This window comes from Ursus arctos, unplaced genomic scaffold, assembly GCF_023065955.2.
Source record: "Ursus arctos isolate Adak ecotype North America unplaced genomic scaffold, UrsArc2.0 scaffold_14, whole genome shotgun sequence".
In the NCBI taxonomy this organism is placed as follows: domain Eukaryota; kingdom Metazoa; phylum Chordata; class Mammalia; order Carnivora; family Ursidae; genus Ursus; species Ursus arctos.
In genome coordinates, this window is record NW_026622808.1 from 9,807,981 (window position 1) to 9,835,659 (window position 27,679).

Below are 27,679 nucleotides of genomic sequence, written 5' to 3' on the forward strand. Positions count from 1 at the left end.
GCAGGGCCGGCCTAAGTGGGGGACTGGGGCAGCCGGGGGCCGGGCGGGGGCGGCATGGGGCGCCGGCCGAGGGAGCGAGGGAGGGGCGCGAGCCGGAGCCCCAGCCTCGCCGGGATTGAGGGCAGCGGGCTCGGGGAGGAAACCAGTGCCGAGCCCGGGAGGGGGAGTTAAAGGAGTGGCGGGGAGGGGGAGAGGATGGCGGAGGGAAAAGCCGGAGCTGGAGCCGGCGTCGGAGCGGGCGGCGGAGCCCGCAGCCCACGCCCCCCGCACCTCCCTCACCTCGCGCACCTCCCGCGCGTCCCGCCGCCGCCCCCCCCCCCGCGCCCCCTTTGTCCCCGCCCCACCGCCCCCCCCCACCCCCGCCGCTGCCGCCGCCCCGACGCGTCTGCCCTCCGGCCCGCGGGCCGGCGGGGCAGCAGGAACCTTCCGCGCCCAAATCCAGAAAGGCGCTCGCCCTCGCCGCCCCGAGGAGCCCAGCCCCTCTCGCTCCCACAGCCTCCTCCCCCCGCCCCCCCCCACCCCAGCCCGAAACGCCGCCGCGGCTCCGGGCAGGTCTGGAGAGAATAGTAATAACCTTGAAGGCTCCGCACTTTACGAAGTGGGCTGAGTTGGTCGTCACGACTACCTGTGTGAAGTGGGGGGCAGAGCCACAGGGCCCCCATTGTAGGGATGAAGAAACTGAGGCTCGGGGTGGGGGTGGGGTGCCGAGACTGGCCCAAGGTCACACGGGGAGCGGGCGATACAGGCGGACACCGGGCCCGGGTCGCCGCACTCCTCCTCCGGCGCCCTGTCCCGTTACCTGGGACTGGGTGCGAGGCAAGAGTTCAGGGGGTAAACTGGGGCCCTCGCTGCCTGGCGGCGGGGAGAACCGGGGCCGGGGGAGAGGAAAGGGAGTACCTATAGCCCCAAACCCACATCAGCCGGAAGGGCTGTTTCCAATTATCCTGGGGGAAGGGAGGAGAATTCGCCTTTTCGGGTCTAAGAACCCTCGCTTTCAGCACCTCTGGGCAGAGGTGACATTCCTCTCCCCGCTCCGCCGTCGCAGGCCTCCAGTCCCCTCGCTCTGATGCTGAGGTCCCACGTCAGATCCCCTGCCCGCGGGCTCTTCGGGGCCCCCTTCTCAGTGTTTGGCGAGGTTGGGGGTGGGGAGCAGCCACTGCTTGAAATAACACAGTCGCCCCCCACCCCCAAAGCAAGCAGATAAATGGAGACACAGGACCGGTGACAGCGGCCGGCTGAGCCGCTCCCGCCCTGGTCCCGCATCTAGCGGGGAATACGGAATGTGACGTCTGTGGCTCCTCGGCACCTTTACTCTCTCGTGTGTGTCCTTGACTCTGGCTACTCAGTCGCCTGCCTCCTGGGGGAGTCCAGGGGAGGAGAGGGGGGTGCTCCCGTTCCCCTTCCCCCAGAGCTGAGTAATGGTCCCTGCTGCTGGGTGGTGGGAACTAGTGTGGAGCGCGAGCTAGCGGGTGTCTTGTCTGTCACTGTCTCACGCAGTCACACCCAGCAGTCTGACACGCAGCGCCTGCCACTCCTGCTCAGCCACGCTCACCCTGACCCCTGCCGCCCCCACCTTGGGAGTGAGATTTCAAACAGGTTCCCCCCTTCAGTTTACCGAGTTGCCTAGCAACCCGCCAGTCAATGGCATGAGGCCCCACCCCCACTCACTTGACTTCACACCAAGCTCAGCAGCCCCATTGGCTCCCGCCTAGTCCCACCTCTCAACCCTGGTTTGGGGAACAATATGCCAGCCCCTACCGCTACTGGACAAGCGAGCCCACGGGTACCCCTCCCGGCCCCATCTCCATCATGTGCTTCCCGAAAAAAAGGACACAAAGACTCTAGCACCATATAAAACCTTTTTATGTAAACTCGCCCCCACCTTCCTCGGTCCCTCCCTGTCCCTTCTTGCCCTGGTGAGCATCCGCCATCCCCACGTCTGGGGCCCCCCCACACCACCAGAGCTGCAGCTGACATTCCAGGTGGACGTGGCGCATGGAAAGCAGGGGAAGGTCCACCTCGTGCTCCCCTTCGTCCTCACTCTCCGTGGGCTCGGGAAACACGCGCTGACCGGAGGCAGTCGCCAGCAACGGCAGGCTGGGGTGCAGGCTGCAGGGAGAGAGAGGCGGGCAGGGCGTGTCAGCACCTCCCCACCCTCCCCAACCTGAGCCCCAAGATCCGCGGAAGTGACGGATCACCTCACTCCGTTGGTGCAGTCCTTCTGGGGCAGAAAACTCAGCACGGGCTCGGCCTTCCCCTCCTGTCCAGCCCCGCTGGTGTCCCACACGGACACAGCCCCATTAGTGCCGCCGCTCGCCAAGAACTGGCCCGTCCTGGGGAAGAGAGCCGCTTGTTGACGTGGGGCAGGGGCCCCTCACACCCGGGGCTTTGGGATCCTGGGCAGGAAGGACCCGGTCACTCACGGATCCAGGTCGAAGTAGATGCGCTGATTGGTGGTCACCTCTCGACTCAGGGAGCACACAGGATGACCAGGCTGCCGGAGGTCCCAGCACAGAAGCTCCGCATCCTGGAGACAGAGCAGGAGGGCCTGGAGCCCGTCCCTCCCCCGCCCACCCTCTCCACCCCCAAACACCCCTGCTTCCCTCAAGGTTTACAGATGCTCCCTTCCCTTGGGTTAATTGTTTCCCACGTCCGTCCCCCAACACGACAGGGACTACATCCCCATGCTGCCTCCTGTGCACCGTCTCTGGAATCTCAGGACGTGACCCTACCTTGCGGGCTCCCGAGAAGAAGCGGTAGCCATCGGGGTGAAAGCAGAGGTGAGTGACACCTCCTTGGTGCCCTCCCAGCAGGGCAAGAGGGGAGCCATCATCACAGGCGTACAGACCCAGGGAACGGCCGTACGAGCCGCAGGCGTAGAGGGGCTGCACTGGGCTGAAGGCTATGCAGGAGATGATGCCACTCTGGCCCTGCTTTCTGGCTAGAAAGGGAAGGAACAAAGTCAGGCGGAGGGAAAGCACACCTGACATGAACAGACTAACCAGTGGTGCATCTGTGTCTCCTGTCCCATAAGCTGGGAATCAAGGCCTCCCCTGTCCCATCGGTCACAGCAGGATAAAGACCTCTGAGGCTCCCCAGACCCTTCCATCCCCGCAAAGGGCCTAAGTGCTCAAGACTTTTTTCCTTCTCAAATTCGTGTCTTCTTGGAGAGATGGAAAGCTGAAGGCTTATAGGAAAATGAAATCAACTTCACCTCCAATTTTCTAGAGAGACCAAGATTTTGGAGAGTGGAAGGGACACAGCCGACAGGGCCCGGGCTCAGGAGTGAAGCAGCTGTTCACCGTGCAGCTTGACCCTGGAAAGTTCCACCCCCTCCCTAAACCTGTTTTCTCCTCTGCCTGCTGAGTACAGCCTGCCTCGCTGGGCTGTCCCGAAGGTGATGGGCCATGCTGGCCCCCTGGCTCACACGAGGCCCCTCTGGATGAGGCAGCGCCCTCTCCTTCCTCCTCCCCTGGGAGGCACAGATGCTTACCAAATGTGGCTCGGACCTCGCAGTCACGGCCAGGCCGGGCCGTGGAAAAGACGCGCACGGTCCTGTTGAAGCCACAGAAGAGCTGGGAGCCATCCGGGGAGAAACAGAGCGAGTGGGCTGCCGTCAGCTCGTCCTAGGGGCAGGAAAGCACTGCAAACAGGCCTACCAGAGCCTCGGCGGTCCCCAAGGAGGGAGCTCGGGGCCTGGATGAGTCCTGGGCGGGGAGGTCCCTACCAGGTGGTTGTAGGCCCGAAAGGAAGCCCGGAGCTCTCCGGTGAATGCATCCCAGATGTGAATGGGGTTCTCCCGGCTGCTGCTGGCCACGCTGAGAGAGACACGGACACTGAGGTCCCGGTGCTGTCAAAGGAAGGGGAGGAAGCCAACTGACCGGCCCTCTCTGCTTGCATCCTGTAGGGTATGCCAAGCTGTCTTCCCCCAGAGACCCCTGGCCGCCCCTAGCTCCCTCTCAGTAGAGAGTCCCCTTGAAACTGAGGCAGGGGGACGGGATGGGAAGGGAAGGCAGAGGGCAGGCAAAGGCCATCACTTACTAGGAGGTGTCTGGCTCGCTTGAAGACATCAGAGAGTACCAACAATAATCATAGATGGTGTCGCCTTCCACCATGCGAAGGACGGGGGCCTGGACAGAGAGGCAAGGATGCCTGGGTCACTGGCAGGAATAGGAGGCAGAGTTGTGCCTCTAGCATTTTCATGACGGGGGGTGGGGGACTGTCTGTTGGCACCAAACCAGGCAGAAGGCAGGCGGTATTAATATGAAGAACAGAATCTTGATCTCAGTGCTCGAGGGTGAGCCAGACTTGGGCCACCAAACGCCATACAGGTTTATCCTTTGCTTTTTAAACACTTAGGAAGAAGCAAAGAATATCCCAACACAGAAACCAAGAACCAACCATTGATACCAATACTTACTGAGCACCTACTAGATGCCCTTTGATCCTTTAAAAAAATTAATATTATTATTATTTTTAATTTTATTTATTTGACAGAAAGAGACAGCCAGCGAGAGAGGGAACAGCAGGGGGAGTGGGAGAGGAAGAAGCAGGCTCACAGAGGAGGAGCCTGATGTGGGGCTCGATCCCATAACGCCGGGATCATGCCCTGAGCCGAAGGCAGACGCTTAACCGCTGTGCCACCCAGGCGCCCCCTTTAAAAAAAATTATTAAACGGCTCAAACATGCAAAGAGGGTTTTTGTTGTTGTTTGGGGTTTTTTTGGTGGGCGGCAAAACGGAGTTTATGGAGCGACGGTACAAATCTCCCGAAGAGGGAGGGGACCCGAGAGGGTTGCCCAACAAAGAAGTATTTTTAAAGACTCCTGTAACTCCTCCAACCAGCTTAAAAAAGAAAATATAAAACAGCTTCTTCCCAAGGAAACCCTCCCTCAGAGGTAAACACTATCTCGAATTCATCGTTCTCATACACCTCTTTAGAAATACATTCCCACAGGGAGGGGCGCCAGGGTGGCTCAGCCAGGTGAGTGTCCCAACTCTTGATTTGAGCTCAGGTCATGATCTCAAGGTCCGGGGATCGAGCCCCGTGTCAGGCTCCAAGCTCGGCGCAGAGTCTGCTTGTTTCTCTCCCTCCCCCTCTGCAAACATACGCTTGCATGCTCTCACTCAAATAGTAAGTAAAAATCTTAAAAAGAAATAGATCATACAAAAACCCACCAGTCTACCGTTGCCTTGCATGCCTGCCCGTTTAATACCAACGGTGCCAGACGGAGCCTCCCTCTGGGACGGGGAGACGTAAGCACAGTGACGCACCGAGCTCTAACTCAGGCATCTTCGAGGCCGGACAGCAGCCCGCTCACTATCCTTCTCTGCTGACAGTCACCAGTGTTCTTCCGTATTTTGGCGGGTGTGCCTTGAACATTCTGGAGCACGTGTGCCAGGACGGCTCTGCAAGTCCTGCTACGTTACTAGGCTCTATGGCGTGCACGTCACCACCTCTGCTAGTCACACTCGGGCGGAAGTGCCCATCCCGAATCCCCCGCCCACCGGCAGCCTGTCAGGGCCTGCGGCTCGGCGTCCTCCTGCTACTGCCAGACCTTCCACTTGTTCTCAGCTGAAGGCCGCGAAAGAGAATGCCGCTGTGGGACAAACCCGCGGTGTCGTGGGGACCTGTGCTCACTGGTCGCGTGAGTACACCTCTTCGTAACTTCTGCTCCTTTTTCTACCAGGTCGTCTTTTCCTCACTGATGTGAAGGGACTCTTCCAAACATCTGGGTGACCGTCCTGTCAGTTATTTGCTGGCCCTCGGCGTGACGCCATGGCCCCATGACTTCCGTCTCCGCTCCGAACCCACTTATCAGACCGCCCGGCACGCAGCTCCACGCGCTCACCCCACAGGCACCTCGAACTCGGCTGGTCTGTGACAGACCCAGCTCCCGCCCACGTTCAAAGCTACCGCTCCCCCTGGGCTCCGCATTCAAGTGTCTAAGCCTCCGACCTGAGCACTAGCCTTGACCACTACAGCTCTTCACTCCCTTCCACTCCTGATCCAGCCCGTGTACGACCGAACAGCTGCCGGCGACACGAACCTCGCCAGGCCCGCCTCCCAGGGCTCCCCGAACGTGTGCACACCCTTCCAGTCCACGCAAAGCCGCTGTCTTCCTGCCGGCGTTGCTGTGACGGCGCAAGTCTCCAGGCCTCCCCACACCCTCACACTCCAACCTGCCCGTCTGCTCTCCGCGCTGCGGCCACGTGCAGGCCCTAGAGACCTTGTTACGCTGGAATCCTGCCCAGCATCGTGCTCCTGCTTAAAACATTTAAGGAGTCCACAAAACCCTCAGTATAAGCCCCAATCTCCTTGCCAGGTGGCTACCCCTACTCACCTCCCACGGCTCACCCCTCTAGACTCACTCCTTTAAAATCTCTACATCCCACCACTTTGACTGCCAGTCCCCAGAAGGTGCCAACTGGACCACACCCTCGATCTGTAGGCTTTCACTAGCGTCCAGGTCTGGAATGTTCTCCCTTCACCTCCCTCAACAACTCCTTCTGGCTGAATCCTAATCACCCTTCTGGTCTCTTAGATGCTTCTTCCACTGGGAGGCCTTCCCTAACCCCTCAGCACAGCAAGGTGCCCCACTCCAGGTTCGACAGCCCTCCGTGCTCCTCACACCACACCACGCCCACCAGAGGAGGCAAGAATCACATCTGTCTGGCTCACCAGTTTCCCCAACACCTAGTATATTATTAGCAGTCAATGACAAATGTCTTAATGAGCAAACAAAGACAGGAAACTGTTCCAGTAACATAAGGGCCCCAATAATAAGACCCAAATTAAAGCAGGGGCAGCGCAGTGGGAAGAAGCAGATGGATCTGAAAGATTAAGGGGACTCGATGGAATCTGGTAATTAACTGGATGTGGAAGTCAGGGAAAAGGAAGATTAAAGGATGAGACCCGGGTTTCTGGTTTGGATACCCGAGGTCACCAAGATGGCGGAAAGACTTGGGGTGCACAGGAGAGCCACGAGGTGTCCATGTCCTTGGTGGATGAAGGAGGCTCAGACAGCATAAGCCTCAAAGGAAAAGTTTTTACAAAGAGAGAGCGCAGTTATCTGAATATAGCCTTTGGGAACGAGGACAGCCCCGGCCCGGAACCTGAGATACGCAGGGCACAGAGGATGTGCGGTCTCCCCTGGACAGGGCTAGAGGGGGTGAAGGCCTCAGGCAAGAGCTCCAGTGTAGGGAGAGCACTCAGGGCCAAGGCTGGGGAGTTAGGAAGGGGAGTACCAGAAAGCTCTGTGAAAAGTCAGAGACGGGAGGAGAGAAATTAGGAGACTATGTTGAGAAGAAGAAACAGGTATCCGGAAATACTCAAAATTGGCCTCCCCCAATTTCCCCATCGACACTAACTGTGTCCACTTCCACATACTGAGCTTGCAGACGCAGAAAGCGAAATTCTCTAACGAGTGAAGCTGTGATGGATTGGTGCACTCAGAGTGCTAACAGCAGATCAAAAACAAAAAGCACGAGAGCTTCTGAAAACAAGTCAGCTATCTGTATCACAAGACGTGAAACAAATATTGATACTCCTGACCCGGAATATTTCTTACTCATAAAATCTCTCTTATGAAAAGAATCGCCATCAAAACACATGAAGATGATCACTGAATAATTTATGATACAAAAATCCTGGAAACCCAAATGTCTGAAACAGGAGACTAGGTACGGGAATGCCTGATCAGAGGTGCCCAACACAGCATCGGACACCAGGACACGTGACTACGGAAACCAAAGCACCATGGAAACCACTTAGAATACAACTGTTAAGAAATAAAAAGGCAGGGGCGCCTGAGTGGCTCAGTCGTTAAGCGTCTGCCTTTGGCTCAGGGCATGATCCTGGCGTTCTGGGATCGAGCCCCGCATCAGGCCCCTCTGCTGGGAGCCTGCTTCTTCCTCTCCCACTCCCCCTGCTTGTCTCTCTCTCTCACTTGCTGTCTCTGTGTCAAATAAATAAATAAAATCTTAAAAAAAAAAAAAAGAAATAGAAAGGCAGTCCCCCGAACCGTCTGCTATAGGATCACAACCACGTAAAAAGCTTCTGTGTTTGGAAGCTTGGAAAGAATGGACAAAAATGCAAAGGGCTGACTTTTGTAGAGTGCTGGCTAATGATGGCTTTTCCCCTTTCTAACATTCCCGCTTCTCGTAAACCAGCTGGTGCAACCCATTCCCAACCTGCCGCGTTTCCAGAGGCTCTTCTCACTAGCCCCGCTCCTGGGCTCTTGCAGGAGGGCCCGGCGCGCCGCCTGGCCCTGAGACACCACCGGTTTCTGCCACAAGACCCAGGGGCAAGTGCAGGGAGGCAGGACCGGCTCCCTGCCTCACGGCCCACAGACCCTCCTGCGGTGCTCGGTGACGTTCACGCCCACTGGCACCTAAGAGCTTGCTCCCCTCTGTGCCCAGCATCCTCTCCCCCAGGACATCAGCTCGGTTCACTCCCTTCCTTCCTTCACGTCTCTGCTCAAATGTCACCTTAACAGCGAGGTCTTCCCCGACCATCCCTTTTAAAATTGCAGTCAATTGCCCCGATCCTCTTCCTTGCTTTATTTTCCTTCACGCCACTTGTCAGGTGTATCTTTTACTTGCTTGTTTCTTTATTCCCTATTCCCCGCACTGGATTATAAACGATCACGCAAAGAGGACAGGGACTTGTGTCTGGTTCTGTTCCCGACTAACCCCCAGCACCTGTAGAATGTGCTCAACAAAAACGTGTTCCCCAAACGGATCAAGGCAAGAGCAAGCGGGGCCCTCCGACACTCTCGTCTCTCCCAGCGCTTGACTTCCGGAGCGCCCGCAGCCGCAGCCTTCCCTTGTCACCGGCCGTCGCTCCCACGGTCGAGCCCCGGGCCTTGTCCTCCCGCAAGCTCTGACTCCCGTCTCCGACCTCTGCAGCTGACCTGCTCTACTTGTACCACCACGATTACTCTGCTTCATCAAAAACGCACTTACACTCCATTTCTTTACCTGCTTTACATCCGAGTCAACCGAGTCCACACACCCTCCTGCAGACACTCAGGACACCCTCGCCTTTCTCTTCCGGCAAACCCCAGCCCGACGGTCCTCCTACTCCCTGCTTGACTCAACTAATACCAATGACTGGCGTTTACGGAATACAGAACGGGCACCGGTTCATACACGTTACATTAATTCTTTTAATTCTCACAACTACCCCGTGAGCTGGGCGCCACGACGCTCATCGTCACTTCACAAACCGAGAAAACATAGCCCGTTCACTTGCAGGGGAGAGATGCACAATGAAGTCACCAGACCTCACTGTAACGGGTGCCAACAAGTTTCCAGTGGGCCCTGAGCACAGACCAGCAACGCTACCACGATCCTTGCTGCCTCTGATTTCCGACTCCCCGGCACCAATCATTCACATCTTCTGCGCTCTCCCCACAGACCCCTTCCCTCAGCCTATAACCTCCCTTCACGCTTCACTGAGAAGTCAAGCGAGGAGATAGGAAATCCTCCCGCCCCCAAGCCGAAGCCTCTCTTCCTACTACAAGAGAGAACTCTGCACCTAACAAATCCTCTGCCATGCTCCGGATCCTGTCCCCAGCCAGCCGCTCAGGGACCCTCTCACCTCCAGCATCCATTCCTGTCTACTGGGTTATTCCTGACCCTGCAGAAGCACCCCATTAACCTTTCTTTGGCCCCATATGCCCTCTGGTCACCATTCCATTTCTCAACTCCCTTCCACAAGAAAACTTTCCAAAGAATCGTCTCTACTTCCTCTTTCCCTGCCCTACTCGGCTTCTGCCTCCATCACTCCTCTGAAAGTGTTCTTCCCCAGGTCACTAATGTCTTCTTGGATCATTCTCTAAACTTGTCTCACCCTCAACAGCATTAGACCTGACTCTTTGCCTCTACTTTTGTCGCCCCTCCTGCCCTCCACTCTGTCTGCTGGAGCGCTCCAGCTACACTCGAGACTGAATCCGCTAGAAGACACCAGGTACTCCGCTTCCCAAAGTACACCCCTAGTCCCAATTTCTCCCTTAGTTCACGTCGCACAGGTTTAAACACTCCTGACTTGTCCCAGTACCTCTTCATACCTGTTTCCTTCCCACCTACCCAGCCGCAAGCACCCGGACCTTTGACTGCTTCCTTCCCTGCACCTTCACATCCAATTGCCCTCCACGTCCTACAAAATACACTTCAGGTCCACCCACCCCTCTCCATTTCTCCTGCCACCACCCCAGCCCAAGCCACCACCGTTTCCCACCCGGACCATGACAGATGCATCCTAATGAATCCCAACTTCACTCTTGGCCTCCCTTCTGTTCCCTGAACACACAAAGCTCCTGCCCCACTCTGAGGCTCTGTAACGTTATTTCCTCTTCTTGGGATTTTCTTTCTACAGCTCTTCACACGACTGATCCCATCATCCTTCACGTCTCAGCTCAAATGTCTCCTCTTCAGAGAGCCCCTCCCTGACCAGTGTATCTAAAGTGGTCTCCTCTAGGGAGTCCCCCTCATTCTGTTGCTTTCCTTCACGGCATTTATCATAACGCGTGATGAACCGCGTTATTTATCGGTTTACATGTGTGTTGTTTAGCTGCCACATGAGAAAGCAAACCAGCTCTTCATCTGCCTCCTTCAACACTGCATCCCAGTGCCAAACACAGTAACTGATATGTTGGTGGTCATTCAATAAACATCTGTAAGTCAACTGAATACTGCCCTGAAAAACCCACCACTCTATTACAGAAAACACATAGTCACAACTGAAGAAGGACAGACACCTCTTTAAACTTCACATCCTGCCTACAAAGTGCCACCTATGTACATTCATGAAGAAACATTGTGTGTGAACAGGAAACATGTGGATTCAACTTTCTCCATCTATGCAAAGGGCTGAAATGTGTGGCATAGGTGAGGGGACACAGGTAGCCCCTACCCTTACCATCTCTGCATATTCCAGCTGTTCCCCCTCACTGTACAGCTCCGGGGGTAGGTTATAGATCCTCAGGATGTTATCGGCACTATTAGTCAAGATGCAGGAACCATCAGGAGCCCTATAAGAATAGGAAAGAGTTAGAAAGCTGGACAGGGCTCTCTTTTCCAAGTGCACGGTGAAGACTGAGCCTGTGCCTGGGGTAGGTAAGCCCCCACCCGCCCAAAGCCTTGAGGAAAGCACAAGACACATAATCCTAGATGAAATTTAAGCTCTGTCCAAGAGGAACTCTTACTCCTTCTCCCAGGTTACTGGGGTTGTTTTATGGTGCAAATCCTGAGCATGGTTATCTCCCCGCCCCATTATCCTTACTTACCACTTACAGCCTTTCAAGAAGTTTTCGGGTTGGGTGCTGAACTCTGACCAGGAACCACTGAGAAACCGAGGTAGCTGCGAGAAGCTGTAGTTCCAAGTGCTGGAAGGAAGATGAGGGGACAGCAAACCTAGGTCAGCAAAGCAAGGAGGAAGGAGGCCTGAGGGGGGCCCGGAAGCGGGGCTGAGGACGGGCGGATACGCGTGTAGTACACTTCCACGCACCTCCAACTCCCGATCTCCTCGGGCCCCCGCGGCCCTGCCATCGCCACTTACGTGTATCCCTCGTCCTCCGGGGCGGGGTCCTCAGACACACCTTCTACGGCCTCTCCGGGCCCCGACTCTGGCCCGTTCGGTTCTTCTGCAGGAAGGCTCACGTTTTCACAAAGTTCTGGCTCCTCAATTCGAGGGCTCAACTCGCTAGGAGTAGCGAGGCCCGCTTCCGGGGCGGTGGAGGCAGAAGCTGACCCGCCCTCCCCCGGCTCCTGGGAACCAGCCGTGGGATCCGGGGACGAGCGGGGCGGGTCGTCCCCAGCAGCTGGTGGTGGCAACAGTTCGGGGTCCGTATTTTCATCCGTCGGGGAAGCCTGAGGAGAGAGGCGGACGGGGGCCAGGTCCGCAGCAAGGCGGTCCGGGGCTAACCCGGGCGTCTCCGGCGCGCTCATGCTGCCGAGGAAGCGCGGGCACCGGCCTCGGCCGCAACCCTCGTCCCGTGGGCTACCAGCCGCCTTGCCCGTGCAGCGGCCAACGCGGCCCCAAAGTTCACTCGGCTCCCGGAAGCGGACCTGGAGAACCCGCCAGGGCCTTCCTCCTTCTTCCGGGAGGGGGCGGAAGACCCCCGGGAGGCGAGCCGGACAGGTGGACACGCCGATGTTGCGAGCACGGCGTCCCTCAGCCCGGTCGGTCGCCAAGAGCCGTTAGCTCTCGCGGGATTTGGCCCCACCTTTCCATTGGACCTCCGCATCCCGGATCGGATTTCGCGGGCGACCCACGGGAGGGGCGGGGCAGGCACGTAACAGGTCACGCAGGTTTACCGTTCCCATCAAGCCGTGGGGCTCCTGGTGGCTGCTGGGTGTTGTAGTCCGAGAGCTTCTGCCGCGGCGAGAAGTGCCTGAGCTCCCCCTGCCGTCTCCCTCCGGCACTCGTAAAGCTCCTACTCCCCCCTCACCTGCAGAGGGCGCTAGCGCTATGTTTGATTTTTACAGGTTTTGACCCTCTTTTGCTTCTCAATCCGCCAAATTCCTCAGACTTCCGTCTCTTTTCATTCATTCATTCAGTGTTTATTATTGAGCTCTTCCTTGCTACCCCGTATTGTACTAGGCACTGAGAAATACAACAATGAATCAGATAATAGACAAGGTCTCTGCCCCCGAAGGCTTACGCTGCTGTGTATTTAAGGCAAGGAACAAATCTTTGCAGAAAACGATTAGGGCTGGGAAGGAAATTAAACAAGATGGTGTGATACAGAGTATCTGAATGAATTCGTTGGATTCGGATATTAAGGAAGTCCTTTCTAAAAGGACACGTTTTAGCTGCTGAAAAGAAACTATCCAGCTATCTGGGAGAGGAATGGCAAGTGCAAAGGACCCTCTTCCTTCCACCTTCATATTTGAGACAGTGTCAGGGGTCTTCTAAAATGGTTTCCACCAATTCCGCCTTCACAGCTCTGGCCTATCGAACTTCCCCTCCCCAGCGTCGAGTAGCTACAGGACCAACACGGCGAGAATCCCCACTGTCTCCCCGCCCTCATCTCGGACTCTATTCCCACCGCCTCCGCCCGCCGGCGAACTGCTTGCCCTTACTTGTCATGGCGACTGTCCAGCTTTGTGCCAGGAGCCTCGCGGGGGTTGCTGGGATTGGGATTTTCCCCTCCCATGTGCTCCGACTGGCGCTAAAAGTTTTGAGCCTCTGAAAAGTCCAGAGCCACGATCCTGGGCGCAGGTAGTCGCTGGGCTCCGGGGTCAACTGGCGTCCGGCCTCGGAGCGTGCTTCCCAGGACGGTGACACGCTCCCCTGAGGTTCGGGTAAGCTCCTGACTGAGCCAGATGAGTCCTCTCTGAGTCACCGGCTCTCGGCTCCGTGTATTTTCAGCTTGGGAGCATTGTTGGGGGTCTGGGAATGGGGCACTGGGACTTAGCGATTTGGGGGAATGGAGGTTTGGCTGGCGGCACCAACCTAGGAATGCAGTGTTGGGAGGCGTGGGTGTAGGTGATGGGGATGTTAGGACCAGCCGGACTCGGAGCTGAACGGGAGAGTGGGACCTGCAGCCGGCCTAAGGGGTTCTTCCCCACCCCACCCCACCTCCCATCGCAGTGCTGGGTGTGGGGAACCCTGAAATAAGGCGCACGAAGCATCAGGATCTGAGATTTACGGGTCTCGGAATTTTGGGGACCCATGGCCCCAGGTTTTCGAGCGCACCGCATCCTGGTGGAACCTCGGGCTCCATTCCGAAATGATTATTTGGGGGTTGATCCAGGAAGCCCAATCTGCTAAGGTCCCATAACTTCCGGACCTTTGTCCTTCCTGAAGGGATCTTTCCAACCGGTCCCCAGCTCCGCTAGATGGAGAAAATCCAATTGGACTGTCAGTCGTGGAAGTGGGAAGTGCTCCACGAGAGGTTTGCCCGCGAAGCCGGGCAGGACTGTCCAGGTCCGAGAGGCCCGCGAGCCCTGTTATTGTTTGGCTGCACATTTACATTTCTGCCACTTTGCCGCAGCGTTTCCGGTTTCTTTTTTCCGGAGCAGCTCACTGTTCACCCGTGGAAAGGGAAGAAGAGAGAAAATGTCATTTAGCTTGGCTCCGCTTCCGTGCGGAAGGCGCCTGCCAGCCCCCTCCTCTCCTTTTTTTTTTTTTTTCCTTCCTCGACCACTTAGCTGCCGCTTCGGGGAGGGAGGGAGGGAGGGTCTGTTTTGATGCAAACCTCGATCCCTCCCCCTCTTTGAGTGGTGTGCTCCACCCCGTCGGCTGCAATCCCGGCGGACGCTACCACTGCGAGGGACGGGGTTTTAAAAAGCGTGCCGACGGCTAAGCCCTGGGTATTTGCGAGAAGGGGTTCGTTTGAGAGTGAAACGATGACAGAGTGCGACGATGCGCCGTTTATTTGTGGCCGAGACCCGGTTTCTTTGGCATCCGGCTCTGGGCTCAGCCATTCCGATTTCGGACGCAGAGCGAACGTCGTGGGGGCGGAAGGGGCGGGCCTGGAGGAGGCGGGGCCAGCCGAGCCGAGGGGAACCGAGTAGAGCCGAAGGGAGCCGAAGGGACGGGGGTCCGGCCTCCCGCCCACCCGTCCCTCCCAGCGCGGTGCTTCCAGCCTGCGCTCGCTCACCTGCGCACCTGCTCGGTAGCGGCCTCTGCGCGCCGCGCGTGTGTGCAGCTTGTTCCGAAATCGAGGTAGCATTTAAACCCACGGCAATTAGACGAGTTTTGGCAGCTAATCCCCAGCGTGTCAAAATGCACATTTTCGTCGCCCCGGAGAAGGTTGTGCCTCTTCCCAGTCAGTCTCTGACCCTCGTCCTTATTTTGAGTTCTGTCACCGGTTCTGCCCGTTGGAGAACGTCCTGTAAACGGACCCACGCAGTATGTTCTCCTTTGTGTAGGCTTCTGGTGGGCAGCATAATGCCTGTGACATCCGTCCGTGTTACTAAATGTATCGGTAGTGTATCAGCGTTTTGCTCCTTTGTATTTAGCGCATCTCGTCGGATGAATAAACCGTGGATTGTTTATCCATTCTCCTTTCGGTGACCATTTGAGTGGTTTCCCATTTGGGGTTATTTCGAATAAAGCTGCTATTAACATTCTTGTACAATTCTCTTTGTGGTCATATGTTTTCCTGTTTTTTTGGATAACTGCTTGGGTGTGGAATTGCTAGGTAAGAGAGAAGATCTAAACTTAGTTTTTAAAATCCTCACATTTCAAAGTGGTTGTCCCGTGTTACATTCCCACCAGCAAGAGCCGCCCTTCCTCACATGTGGTTTGTCAGTCTTTCTAAAGTGGTTCATCATTGTGGTTTTCATTTGCAGCCGTCTTAGCTAGGATCAGTTTCCACGTGCTTATTGGCTAGTCCTATGTTGTAAATGGAAGTGGGTCTTCAAATCCCCCCCCTTTTTTTTAAGTTGGTTTATTTGCTTTTTTAAATTGTGTTCAGCTGCATGTAGCTCTTATGTATTCTGGATAGGCCTCTTTTGTCGGTATCTGTGTTTTCTCCTGACCTGTTGCTTACCTCTCTGTCAGTGTCTAAGAAGGAGCCCCAGAAGATTCATCTTCTGTCTTTCAAACGTTTTCTGTGACCTGTTTAGAAAATTTTTGCTGACCCTAAGGTCATGAAGATACTCTCTAGGATATTTTCTTCTAGAACCTTTACGGTTTTAGGTTTTATACTTAGGTCTATGAGCCATAATTATTAACTAATTAATTTTAAAATAATTTTTATCATGGTGTGAGGTAGGGGTTCTTTTGGGGGGGGTTCCTATATAGATATCCTGTTCTTCTAGCTCCAACTTGTTGAAACAGCCCTCCTTTCCCCCCACTAAATTGCTTTTAATTGGAGTGCTTGGTCTATTTAATTTAATGCAATTCTTGTAAGGTTTGGGTTTAACGCTACTATGTTAATGCTGTTTTCTGTTCTGTTTTTTCTTTGTTCTTCTTCTCTTCAAACATTTGAAGAAGAAACAACAGCAATCTTACACAAACTTTCAGAATATAGAAGAGGTAACGTTTCCCAATTTCATGATATCCTGAGAGTCCTGATACCAAAACCAGACAAGGACGTTATGAGAAAAGACATTTAGACCAATATTCTTGCAAAATATCCAGGTATGCATATTTGCATAATATATATGCAAAAGTCTGACAAATCTTAGCAAATCAAATCTGATAATCTGTAAAAATGATAAATACATCCTGACCAAGTGGAGTTTATCTCTGGACTGCAATGATGTTTTAACATTTAAAAAAATCAGTCAGTACAATTTGCCACATTAACAGATCGAAGGATAAAAATCCGATGATTGGGGCGCTTGGGTGGCTCAGTCCTTAGGCATCTGCCTTCAGCTGGGATCATGATCCCCAAGTCCCAGGATCCAGTCCCACATCGGGGCTCCCTGCTCAGCAGGGGGTCTCCTCCCTCTGACCCTCACCCCACTTGTGCTCTCTCTCTCTCAAATAAATAAATAAAATCTTTTTTTAAAAAGTCCTATGATCATTTCCACAGATGCATAAAAAGCAGTTGATATTATGCAATACCTAGTCATGATTTTAAAAAAAGAAGAAAGAAAGAAAAGAAAAGCCAATCTCCCAGCAAACTAGGAAAAGGAAAACTTTCTCAGTCCAATAAAGGGCACCCACAATCAAATTATCATCAATACATAATCATGATAGACTGAATGCTTGTTTTCTAAAATCAGGAACTAGAAGAGGATTTGATTCTCACCCCTGCAACATTATACTGAAGGTGTTAACCAGGCTACTAGGGGATTCATTGAAAAACTGTCATGAGGGGCACCTGGCTGGCTCAATCAGTAGAGCACGCCACTCTTGATCTTGGGGTTTTAAGTTTGAGCCCCACATTGGATGTAGAAATTACTTTAAAAAATCCTTTAAAGAGGAGAACTATCATGACTTATAGCAAGGTCACAGGTTTTCAAAAGCGATATGCATAAAGTGCATTTTTATATAATAGCAACCGTTGAATCTGAAGTCAGAAAATAAATTGTAAAAACAATGCCACTGACAAAGCATCCAAAAACATGGCATACCCAAAGATAAATTGAACAAAAGGTGGACAAGGTTTCTATATTAAAAACTGCAAAATACTGCTGAGAGAATTTAAGGAAGATTTAAATAACAGACTACCATAGATGGAACACTCAATAGTGTTGAGATGTCCGTACTCTCCAAAATGATTTAATTTAATCCCAATCAAAATCCTAGCAGGTCTGTGTGTAGAAACGGACAAGCTGATTCCCAAATGAAAATGTAGTACAAAGTTGGCGGCCTGAAACTAGCTGACTTCGAGATCACTATAAAGCTCCCGTAGGACAACAACTGAACAGAATAGAGCCCAGGAAAAGACACATGAGTTTAGTCAAATGGTTTTCCGCAAAGGCCCCCAAATGAATCCACCGCGAGGAAGGAAAGTCTGAAGAAGAGATAGTGCTGAAACAACGAGCGGAAACTCGGACTTTGACCCCTACCTCACACCATTCACAGTTTGAAATGGATAGTAGACCTAAGCATAAAATGTGTAACTTTCAGAAGGAAACACAGCAAAGTGTCTTAGGCTTGGTGGGCCTGGGTTACAAGGTTGTATCAAAATGTGTCCAATTTTGTTATCTAAGTGGTAAAATTAAGATCGTGCATTTCAACTTACATAGATTTTACCTCAAAAACATTTGTGGGCTTCTGGGGAGCGGCTGGGGGTTTAGGGGAGACAATAAAGGCAGAATGTTGATTATTCTTGAAGCTAGAAGATGGATACATGGGGGCACATCATTCTTTTTTACTTTTTTATGTGTTTGAAATTGTAGTAAGTCTTATGCAATTTTCTTTTTTAGGTTTTTTTATTTTGGAAAAACAGATGAGAATAATACAATACTTATATTTCCACCAAATAATTATAACACTTAACATTTTATCTTATTTGTGTCCCTATTTTAATATACAAGTAATGTATGACTACCATCTTTTATTTTTCTTCGTTAATGAAGCTAAAACCCTCTGACAGTACCCCCAGTCCCATGAGCATACGTATCTCCCTCTCTCTGAGACCATCACTATCATAGATTTGTGAGTTTTTATTCTTGCCTGTCTTTCGTACTTTCACATATATATGTTTATAAGCAGTAAATACAGTTGACCCTTGAACAACACAGGTTTGAACTGCGTGGGACCACTTAATACATGGGTTTTTTGGATAAATACAGTACAGTATTATGAATGTCTTTCTTTTTTCCTGGTGATTATCTTAATAGCATTATCTCTAGCTTGCTTTTTTTTAAAGATTTTATTTATTTTTTTGAGAAAGATAGAGGGAGAGAGTGAGCACGAGCAGGGGGAGGGGCAGGGGGAGAAGCAGGCTGTGTGCTGAGCAGGGAGCCCAGCGTGGGGGCTCCATGACTGAGCTAAAGGCAGACACTCAACCAGCTTAGCCATCCAAGCGCCCCTGTCCCTAGCTTACTCTAAGACTATGGTATATAAGGGGCGCCTGGGTGGCTGGGTTGGTGACACATCTGCCTTAAGGCTCGGGTAGTGATCTTGGGGTCCAGGGATGGAGCCCCTCGTTGGACTCTCTGCTCAGTGGGGAGTCTGCTCCTTCTTTCTCTCCATCTGTATGCTCTGTCTCTCCTTCCCTCTCAAATAAATAAATAAATAAATAAATAAATAAATTTCTAACATAATATATATAAAATATATGTTAATTGATCGTTTATGTTAGTGGTAAGGCTTCTGCTCAACTTTGGGGGCAGTCAAGAGATCCGCACGGGTTTTCAACAGCACGCGGGACGCTGCCCCAACCCCCACGTTCAAGAGTCAGCTGTAGTCATTTTGTATTTATAGCTCACATAAACTCCTTACGTTACTGTGGTTGGCTCCCCCCCCCCCAAACTGTATTTTTTTTATCCACCTGTGAGCTCTATCTAGTTACATATACACAGATAAATTCATTTCCTCAAACTGCTGCTGTAAATGTCTCTTGTATTTCGTGGAGCCATTCCCTGCTGGTGGATAGTAATGTTTCTCATCACCCATCGTGGAGAACCACACTGACACGCGCATAATTTGTGCAAAACTCATGCTGCTGCCCCAGACAGCCCTCTTCTAAGGGGGTCTACCTAGAAGTGGTTTTGCAAAGTAGTAAGTGGCCAGACACTGCCTTAGTACTTTCCAGAATCATCTTGGTTTTTTCCCCAATCAAACAGCTTTCAGCCAAGGACGTTTTTTACACCAGACTCTGGATGAAGCCAGAGGAGCATAATTATTGAGAGCCTAGGTGTGGGCTTTGGACAGCCCAGGTTCAGATCCCTCGCCCTGCCCCTCGGGAAGTTTCTGAACCTGGATAAGTGAGTTAATTCCTTCAACCTCAGTTCCCTCCACTGATGATACCTATGGTACTGGCTTCTTGAGAGGATTAATGAAGTAAGCCACCAGGAGCGTGGGCCCCTGTGGGGATGGTAAACAGCAGCCACTGTCGGGATGGTGGTGGGCTGGGCCCCTCGATGGAGTCCCAGCTGGGTCTGTGGCCTCCCCAGCCATTTGCAAAGTATGATTCAGCTTCTGAAAATTTTGTTTAATGGCCCTTGACGCTCATCCCTGAGAAGTGCCTGCTCTGAAAAGGTTTCCTAGTGATTGTGCCTGCGATGTCGAACTCATGAAATGGGACAATCTATAAACAAACACGTTTGTCGAGCTCTTAGTATGTGCCGGGCACTTTTCTCGGCTCTATACGTTACCCATAATAAGTAGGGCACTATTTTCGACCAAGGGACACGGAGGCCCAGAGAGGTTAAGTAACCTCCCCAAATTACACAGCTAATAGGTGGCGAGCCTGGGATGCAGGCCTAGCCTGCTGCTCGCGTCTCCCGGTCCTGGGTACTTTGATATAAAGATGAGCAAAACTCCACGCCTGTATGTGAGGAAGCCAAAAGACCAGCCCGTAAGGTAGGTGAGGTCACACAGCAAGTGTAACAGTACATTTTGACTTCTGAAACTCCCTTCCATAAAATCTCAAAGTTTTGATCATTGATGGGGGGGGGGTCCTGGTCGTTTCCCGCCAAGCCAGTGTTTGGGATCACTCCTGCCGCCCCCTCTTGCCTTCCTCCTTGCACGGGCATTGTCCATTCGCACCCCCACCCCCACCCCTCAGTGTTGGCAGCTGTGATGAGGAGGCCTTTGCCAGCCTCTTCGCTGGAGGACTTCCGCCAGCCAAAATCTAACCCTCCAGCCTGAACAAAAGAGAGCTCTGCAGAGAGAGTGGTCTGTGTTGAAGCAAGCATCTTCCTCCTAGATGTCTGAATGGTCATTTTCAATAAAAGCTCATTCGTTCACCTGTGTGTGCTGTGGGCGGGTCCCTTCCCCTCTCTCTAAGAGGCGGATTCCTCACTTATCAGGGTCACCTGTTGCGGGGGGGCTCAGGGGCGGCAAGTGTGGTTCTCGGGACAAACGAATTAACCCACATGAAAGGATTTCACAAACTCTGAGTATGTAAGAAATCAGGCCCTGGGAGCAGGTGAATGTTGGCGGTGGGGGTGGGGGGGGTGGGGAGGTGATCATGGGAGGCACTGCTGGGGTCAGGGGTGGGGGTGATGGGCTTGCCCTCGCTCTACAAGACAGAAGTAATGAACGGGGCCGTCCGCAGAGGGAGTGCCCCCCCCCTCGTCCCGCCCCAGCAAAACTCAGGACAAACTTGGTGTCTGGGGAAGATGTCATGAGACGGTGGCAGCATAGCTTAGGGCACCCGGGACTGTGACACACACACACACACACACACACACACACACACACGCCGTCCGTCCCCCCCCCCCCCCCCCCGCAACTGCTCGCTCCTTGGACAGCTCACAACCTGCTCACGGCCTGGGCACAAGTGTTCTGTCACTCACCGCAGTCAGTGAGCCCCAGCGAGCGCAGGGCATTTTGCTAGTGCTGTGCTGAGCGCAGCAGGTAATAAGCCTGCCCCGAGGACCTTTAAGAAAAGGTATCAGACAGTGTCCCGGGCACGAGACTTAAAATCGGGTGACAGTTTGGCGGGCAGTCTTTGCCTGGGTGGTCTGGACAGACATCACTGAGGAGCTGTGATGGTCAAGATGAGGCCCTAGAAGGTGCCTCCCCGCGGCAGTGGCCGGACCAGGGTTCCCAGTAGAGGGAACCACTAGCCCGGTGAACTGGGCTGCGTCTGGCAGCAGAGAAGGGCAGCCAGCGGCTGGAGAGAGCTAGAAGATGAGCTCAGAGAAGCAGGCGGGGGAAGCCTGAGGACTCTGTAAGCCACGGGTGGGAGTGGAGATAGCGGTTTTTGAGGAAGCTTTGTGATGAAGGGGGTCAGGTGGCAAACGTGGGGATCCATGGAGGTACCCTCCCCCAGGTGGAGGGTGTGGGCTGACATGTCTCATCCTTATTACCAGGACGGAGGGTAGAAGTAGGGTACCCTTTCAGGAAGGCTTGTGGACTCATTGGTGGGAAGGCTGGGATTCCCTCTCCGGTTATGTGTGTGCCTCGAGGACGAGGACAGGTGGGGTGGGCTGGGTCATCCACGGGCTGGGCAGGAGCAGCCCGGCTCCTGGGGAGGCCAGAGGCCGTGGCATCTCAGGCCACGGTACGGTGCTGGTGGAGGGGTCCCTCCCTTGGGGTTGGGGAACCTGGGGTTGGGCATATCTCAGGCTGTACCCCCACTTTGCTCTCCACAGCGGCCACGCTCCCTTCCCAGGAGCTGCGATGCAGGACCCGCAGTCGGAGCTCACCATCGACCCCCCTCTGAGCCAGGAGACATTTTCCGAATTGTGGAATCTGTAAGTAGAGGGCAGGGCAGGCGCCCTACCAGCCTCCCGGGACCACTGTCCCGTCCTGCCCACCCACCCCCATCCCCAGCCCCCTGGTAGAAGCCTGTGGGGAGCAAACACCAGCACTGACGTTCTGCTCTTGTCTTCCAGGCTTCCTGAAAACAATGTTCTGGTAAGGACTGGATGTGGGGAGGGCCAGTGGGGGGCCAGGGGCTGGGGACCTAGCCCTCCAACTCTTGTCTCTCCACGTGCAGTCTTCCGAGCTGTCCCCAGGAGTGGATGAACTGCTGCTCTCAGAAGGCGTCGTGAACTGGATGGACGAAGGTTCAGATGACACTCCCAGGATGCCAGTGGCTCCCGCCCCTGCGGCCCCTGGACCAGCCATCTCCTGGCCCCTGTCATCCTCTGTCCCTTCCCCGAAGACCTACCCTGGCACCTATGGGTTCCGTCTGGGGTTCCTGCATTCCGGGACAGCCAAGTCTGTTACTTGCACGGTCAGTGGCCCTAACAGGCTGCTTTCCATGGGACTGTTCGGTGCTTGGCCATATCCGCTTGGGTTTTTCTGTTTGGGACTTTGAATGCTGCTCCTGTCTGCACCTCCTGTCAGTTTTACCTCTTTAGTCGGTGACCTTGGGCTTTCACCCTTCCCATCGTATGGGGCCGTGGAACCCTTCTTCATTTTCCTGCACCGATTCAGTCCTTGGCTTTTTAAAGTAAGCTTCTGGGATTCAGACCCCACCCCCGCCATGTCCGGCCACCCTCCCCATGCAGCATGTGGCTTCTGGTGGGTGCTTCGGCTGTTGTCCATTTGACCCCTCCCCAGGCACTCGTCCCCTGACCTGCCCGTCCCTTCTCCTCTCCTTACAGTACTCCCCCTCCCTCAACAAGCTGTTTTGCCAGCTGGCAAAGACCTGCCCCGTGCAGCTGTGGGTCAACTCCCCGCCCCCACCCGACACCTGTGTCCGCGCCATGGCCATTTATAAGAAGTCGGAGTTCGTGACAGAGGTTGTGCGGCGCTGTCCCCACCACGAGCGCTGCTCTGATGGTAGTGATGGTGAGCGGCCGGGGGCGATGGACGCGACGGGGGCCGGTGCCCAGAGGCCCCCAAGCCCTGATTCCTCCCTGATTGCTTGTAGGGCTGGCCCCGCCTCAGCATCTCATCCGGGTGGAAGGAAACTTGCGTGCCAAGTACTTGGACGACAGAAACACTTTCCGACATAGCGTGGTGGTGCCCTATGAGCCGCCCGAGGTCTGGTTTGTCATCTGAGGTCTCTGGGCGGAGAGGGCTGGAGGGGTTCGTCAGGTGGCAGATAGGGGGGCTTTCTCCTTCTATCAAGCTCCCCATGGCCCTGGGAGGTGTGCAGAGCCATATGGGTTATCCCCGTTCCACGGTTGGGGAAACTGAAGCCTACAGAGACTACAGGCCCTCCCGGGGGGCAGGGTGGCCTAACCTCGGGGCTGTCTTCTGTCTCAGGTCGGCTCTGACTGTACCACAGTCCACTATAACTACATGTGTAACAGTTCCTGCATGGGAGGCATGAACCGGCGGCCCATCCTCACCATCATCACCCTGGAAGATTCCAGGTAGGGCCCGCACGCCCCCCTGCCCCTGGTCACTTCCCCCCTTACTGACACCCATCCCGCCCACTCATTCCCATCCCCACACGTGGACTCTCTCTGCTGTTCCCCCCCCCCCAACGCCTCCTCCTGTTTCCTTTCTCTGGCTTTGGAACCTCTCACCTGTGGCTTCTCGATATTGCTTAGGCCCAAGCTCCACAGAGGGGGAGGGTGGTCGGGAGTCAGGGGGCTCACCGTCCTTACTGCCTCCTGCTTCTGTCTTCTTACCTGGGTAGTGGTAATGTTCTCGGACGGAGCAGCTTTGAGGTACGCGTCTGTGCCTGTCCTGGGAGAGACCGGCGCACAGAGGAGGAGAATTTCCGTAAGAAGGGGGAGTCTTCCCCCGAGCCGCCCCCCGGAAGCACTAAGCGAGGTAAGCAGGCAGGATGAGAGGTGGTGGGGGAGACAGAGGGTGCAGTTCTGCTCAAAAGGTAGCCTTCTCTTGTCTTTCCTCCCCTCTTTCCCAGCACTGCCTCCCAGCACCAGCTGCTCTCCCCCACAAAAGAAGAAGCCACTGGATGGGGAATATTTCACCCTTCAGGTACCAAGTCTGGGAGGCACAGGGAGGCAGGCCCCCTTGCCCCCCACTCACTGGGATCGGAGGAGGGAAGAAAAATCGAATGGAGCAAATGGGAGGCGAGGCCCTGTTCCTCTGTCCATCCTTTCCTCTGGTCCTGTCCCTGATTCCGGAAGTGAATATTCCTGGGTTGAAAATTTGGTTCAAGCCCGGCGCTCAGAATGCGGTTTTTTTCTTGACCGCTCTGCCTGCAATTAGGGCACTTGGCCATCAGGGGGCAGCTGTCCCTTGCCGCAGACACTTAACTGCACTGATAGGGTTCAAGGTTACTGGGGCTTCACCTTCATGCTGCACTCTCCCCCTCCTCCCCTGCCACAGATCCGTGGGCGTGAACGCTTCAATATGTTCAGGGAGCTGAATGAGGCCTTGGAGCTGAAGGATGCCCTGAGTGGCAAGGAGCCAGGGGGGAGCAGGGCTCACTCCAGGTGAGTGACCGGGGCCCTGTCCCAGCCCCACTCCCCTGCCTTTCTGCCTTGGAAAGCCACAGGATTCCATTCCAATCCCACCTTCATGGTCAAAGGAAGCTGAGGCCCTCATGGTGGGCCCCACCCTGCCCAGACACACTTTCCTCTCCCCCTAGGTATATCCTCGGGAGGTCCCCAAGTCTCTCAGGGGATGAGCAGGGGTGTTTCTTTGTCATTTCTAGCAACAGCTAGTGCAGAGCTGGGGGCTCAAATAGGGGCCTGATAGCCGTGTGGGAGTATTGGACACAGCAGGGTTGGGACAGACCCCCAGCCCTGCCGAGTACGAGCAGGTCTGTGTGACCTTGCGGTTCCCCTCCTTGGGCCCGGTTTCCTTCCTTGTCAGACGGGGCGGGGGAAGATGAAGAGCGTACACAGAAGTCCCCCCCGATGCTCAGGAAACATGTCTGCGGTTGGTGGCGGCCATTGTAACTGAAATCCCCTTGCTCCCGTCTTGGGCCCTCCAAGCCTAGATCTAAGATAAGACAAGGAGCCCCCAGCCTCCCACTCACGGATGTCATCTCTTCCCCTCCCCTTGTCTCCCCAACAGCCACCTGAAGGCTAAGAAGGGGCAATCTACCTCCCGCCATAAAAAGCTGATGTTCAAGAGAGAGGGACCCGACTCAGACTGATGTCCCCTGCTTCCTGTGTCCCCCTCCCCCGCCCTCCACTGACCCCCCTCCCCCTTGCCCTCCTTTCCTGGCATTTTTGGGACGTGGGAGCTTGAATGCACCTGCTCGGTGTGTTGACTGCCTGGTACAGGTGCGCCTCAGAGACGCCCTGGATTCTTCCATTCGCCTTGCTTTAAGGCTCTGCTAAAGAAGTTGGCCTACAAGGTCGTTGGTCGGGGTGGGGAGGACGTAGGACGTTCCAGCCTGGTTTTTAAAGATTTTTATTGTGAGGAACCATGGGAGAGGTAGGAAAATGTTCCTGAAGGTCAGGAATCAATCACACACTGGGCTATGAGCCCAGTTCTCTACCGTTTTACCTAGTGGTTGAAATTTCCTAATTTCATAAGCCATTTTTATGAAATGCTGATAACCATACCTACCTCACGGAATTTGTAGTGAGGGTGAATGAAATTACGTTAGTCTGGCCCCCCAAAACAGCCCTTTTATCCCATGATGACTGTGACTTGGTGCCTTCGTGAGTGCTGGTTCCCTGTCCCTGCTGGTGGGTGTGGTGACAACTTGTACGAAGGGGCAGCTGGTGAGGGGTCCCTTCCTCGCTGGCCAAATCCTGTCCGACCTCTAGGGGAGCCCCAGCACCCAAGAGGAAATCTCACTCCCATCTCACAGCTGGAAAGATTGATTCCATCCCCGGTGGAGATCTGTATCTACAGAGATCTTTCTACTTCCCCAAGTTGCTCAAGTCAACTTCTTTTGCCCTCTGCTCGCATCACCACACCCCCTCCTCCTCTTCCCTTTTTATATTCTGTTTTTACAGCAGTCTCTTATTTTACAATAAAATTTTACTATCACCTGTGTGTGGGGGGGGTGGGCCCCTGGGCAGGCTGCGTGGGGCCAACCATGCCGCAGGGGTGAGGAAGGAGGTGACGCTGGGAGGCAGCCACCTGAGTCTCCCGGGAGCGTGGGCTGGGGGGCCCAACGCCGGTACTCCCGGAGGAGAACAAAAGCTGGAGACTGGGTCAGTCTGTGGGCTGCATGACAACAAGGGAGGGGGGGACTCCATTCATAACTCGGGAACCAACTGTCCCTCCTCCCCTCCAGGGCTGGCACAAGGTTCTCTCCTGCCCCTGCTTCTAGGATTGGGCTGCTGCCCCCCTCCATCAGCCTCTCACCAAGGATTATGGGATTTAAATGTCTGATTTAGCAAGCCTGAGCCTCTGGGGTGGCCATCTGCTCCGCAAGAAAGGGGCAGGATACCTGGGTCCCTGAGGGGAAAGGCAGTGGGTGCCGTTGGAAGAAGAGAAAGGGAGCAGGGGAGGCCTGCCGGCCTGGGTCCCAGGAAAGTGGGGGCGGCTAAGGTGAGGGCTGGGGTGTAGGGCTGGGGCCTTCCCGGCATCCCCTCATCCTGGGCCTCATGCCAGGCAATTCAATGAATTGAAGCTTTAAACTCTGCCAGGAAAACCTTTCAAAGGGCTTCTTGGGGTAGGGAGGAGAGCTGAGGTTGGGGAGCTCAGCACCCCCGCCTGTCCTATTCCTCAGTGCTGCTGGCTCCCAGGGAGGGGGGCTGGGCGCTAGCTTTCCCCATCACCCATTGCTGGCCGAGTCAGTGCTTGGAAGGATGGCCAGACAGTGGGGACATTGCTTGGCCCACTCCTCCCTGGAGGCAGAGGGAGGAGTGCTAAGGGCCAGACAGGCTTCTGGGGCACTGTCTTCTCAGCCTTATCGACCAGGCTTCAAGTGCCTGTGGGAGTACCTTGGCTGGCCCCAAGGATCCTAGGCGGCTGTGAGGCCACCAGCCTCCCTGGCTGCAAAACCACCTTCTTTCTCTTTTCTTGCCGGGAAATGCCAAACACTCCCCATCTCCTTCAGAGACAGTTCTCCTTCATCTCTCCCCACCCACCAGGGCCTTGGCAAACCAGAGCTCTCGAAACTCATTCCCTCTCCTCACTCTGCTAGATGGGTCACCTTGAAGCTCCTTTCTGAGAGCATCCAGCACCCCGACTCACATTTCCCTAGACTGCGTCCCTGGCTGTTTCCATTTTTGTTCTGCTCCTGCAGAAAGCTGATCTGACTGGCTCTGCCAAAACCTCTGTGAGCTGGTAGATCACCCGGCCAGGAGTGAGGCTGGGTTTGCAGACCTAGAATGGGTCCCTAACTCTCTAGTCCCACCTGCTTGCTTCCTTTCCTCATGTTCATTCAGTCAATTGTGGGCATTCACTGGTGCTTTACTCTGCCTGGCTCTGTTCTAAGCCGTGGGGACCTGTGGCAGACATGGCCTCTGCCCTCAAGCTCAAAGCCCGAGCCCTGTACCACTGAGATGTGGAATGCTGGAAAACTTATCTCCCTGAATTCAGGAACACGGAGTTCTCAAAGCTATGAGACCCAGCAAAAGGTGTACTCTGAGGAAAATGCATAGCCATAAATGCTTTTGTTATTCTTAAAAAAGAGAAGCAAAAGGAACCTAGTGTGCATCCTAAAAAAGATACAAATTGTTGAAAGAGAAAGCAAACTGGTTGAAAGGGTAAATCCAAAAGCAGGAGCTTGGGGGGGGGGAGATAAATTTAAAAAAGGAAAGAAGGGCGCCTGGCTGGCTCAGTTGGTAGAGCACGCAACTCTTGATCTC

General features: G+C 54.4%; 2 protein-coding genes across 3 annotated transcripts; one reads left to right on the forward strand and one right to left on the reverse strand.

The window, feature by feature from the left end:
- Window positions 1-1,845: 1,845 nt before the first annotated feature.
- On the reverse strand, window positions 1,846-13,167 carry WRAP53 (WD repeat containing antisense to TP53). Its single transcript, XM_026520882.3, has 10 exons — window positions 11,562-13,167; window positions 11,290-11,388; window positions 10,923-11,034; window positions 4,042-4,130; window positions 3,728-3,818; window positions 3,494-3,626; window positions 2,733-2,941; window positions 2,424-2,527; window positions 2,199-2,333; window positions 1,846-2,109 (listed from the first exon to the last, which is right to left on the reverse strand). The coding sequence occupies exons 1-10, from the start codon at window positions 11,948-11,950 to the stop codon at window positions 1,863-1,865; spliced, it is 1,608 nt and encodes a 535-aa protein (XP_026376667.1). The 5' UTR covers window positions 11,951-13,167; the 3' UTR covers window positions 1,846-1,862.
- TP53 (tumor protein p53) lies at window positions 13,160-25,907 on the forward strand. Of its 2 annotated transcripts, none has more exons than XM_026520889.4 (11): window positions 13,160-13,309; window positions 21,680-21,781; window positions 21,923-21,944; window positions 22,027-22,266; window positions 22,640-22,826; window positions 22,909-23,021; window positions 23,247-23,356; window positions 23,626-23,762; window positions 23,857-23,930; window positions 24,285-24,391; window positions 24,978-25,907. In XM_026520889.4, exons 2-11 carry the CDS (start codon window positions 21,708-21,710, stop codon window positions 25,057-25,059), a joined length of 1,146 nt encoding a protein of 381 aa, XP_026376674.1. In that variant the 5' UTR covers window positions 13,160-13,309; window positions 21,680-21,707; the 3' UTR covers window positions 25,060-25,907. The 2 variants fall into 2 exon arrangements, with proteins under 2 accessions (XP_026376674.1, XP_057167334.1); XM_057311351.1 differs by having other exon boundaries at window positions 13,219-13,309; window positions 22,640-22,817.
- Window positions 25,908-27,679: the final 1,772 nt, after the last annotated feature.

Excerpts from the sequence above, each read along its gene's own strand:
- WRAP53 (XM_026520882.3), bottom strand. The coding sequence starts at position 11,950 with ATGAGCGCGCCGGAGACGCCCGGGTTAGCCCCGGACCGCCTTGCTGCG. Across the intron at positions 2,942-3,493 it reads CGAGGTCCGAGCCACATTTG|CCAGAAAGCAGGGCCAGAGT; the intron begins GTAAGCATCTGT and ends TTCCCTTTCTAG. Across the intron at positions 2,528-2,732 it reads TCTTCTCGGGAGCCCGCAAG|GATGCGGAGCTTCTGTGCTG; the intron begins GTAGGGTCACGT and ends CTCTGTCTCCAG.
- TP53 (XM_026520889.4), top strand. The coding sequence starts at position 21,708 with ATGCAGGACCCGCAGTCGGAGCTCACCATCGACCCCCCTCTGAGCCAG. Across the intron at positions 21,945-22,026 it reads TTCCTGAAAACAATGTTCTG|TCTTCCGAGCTGTCCCCAGG; the intron begins GTAAGGACTGGA and ends CTCCACGTGCAG. Across the intron at positions 24,392-24,977 it reads GGGAGCAGGGCTCACTCCAG|CCACCTGAAGGCTAAGAAGG; the intron begins GTGAGTGACCGG and ends TCTCCCCAACAG.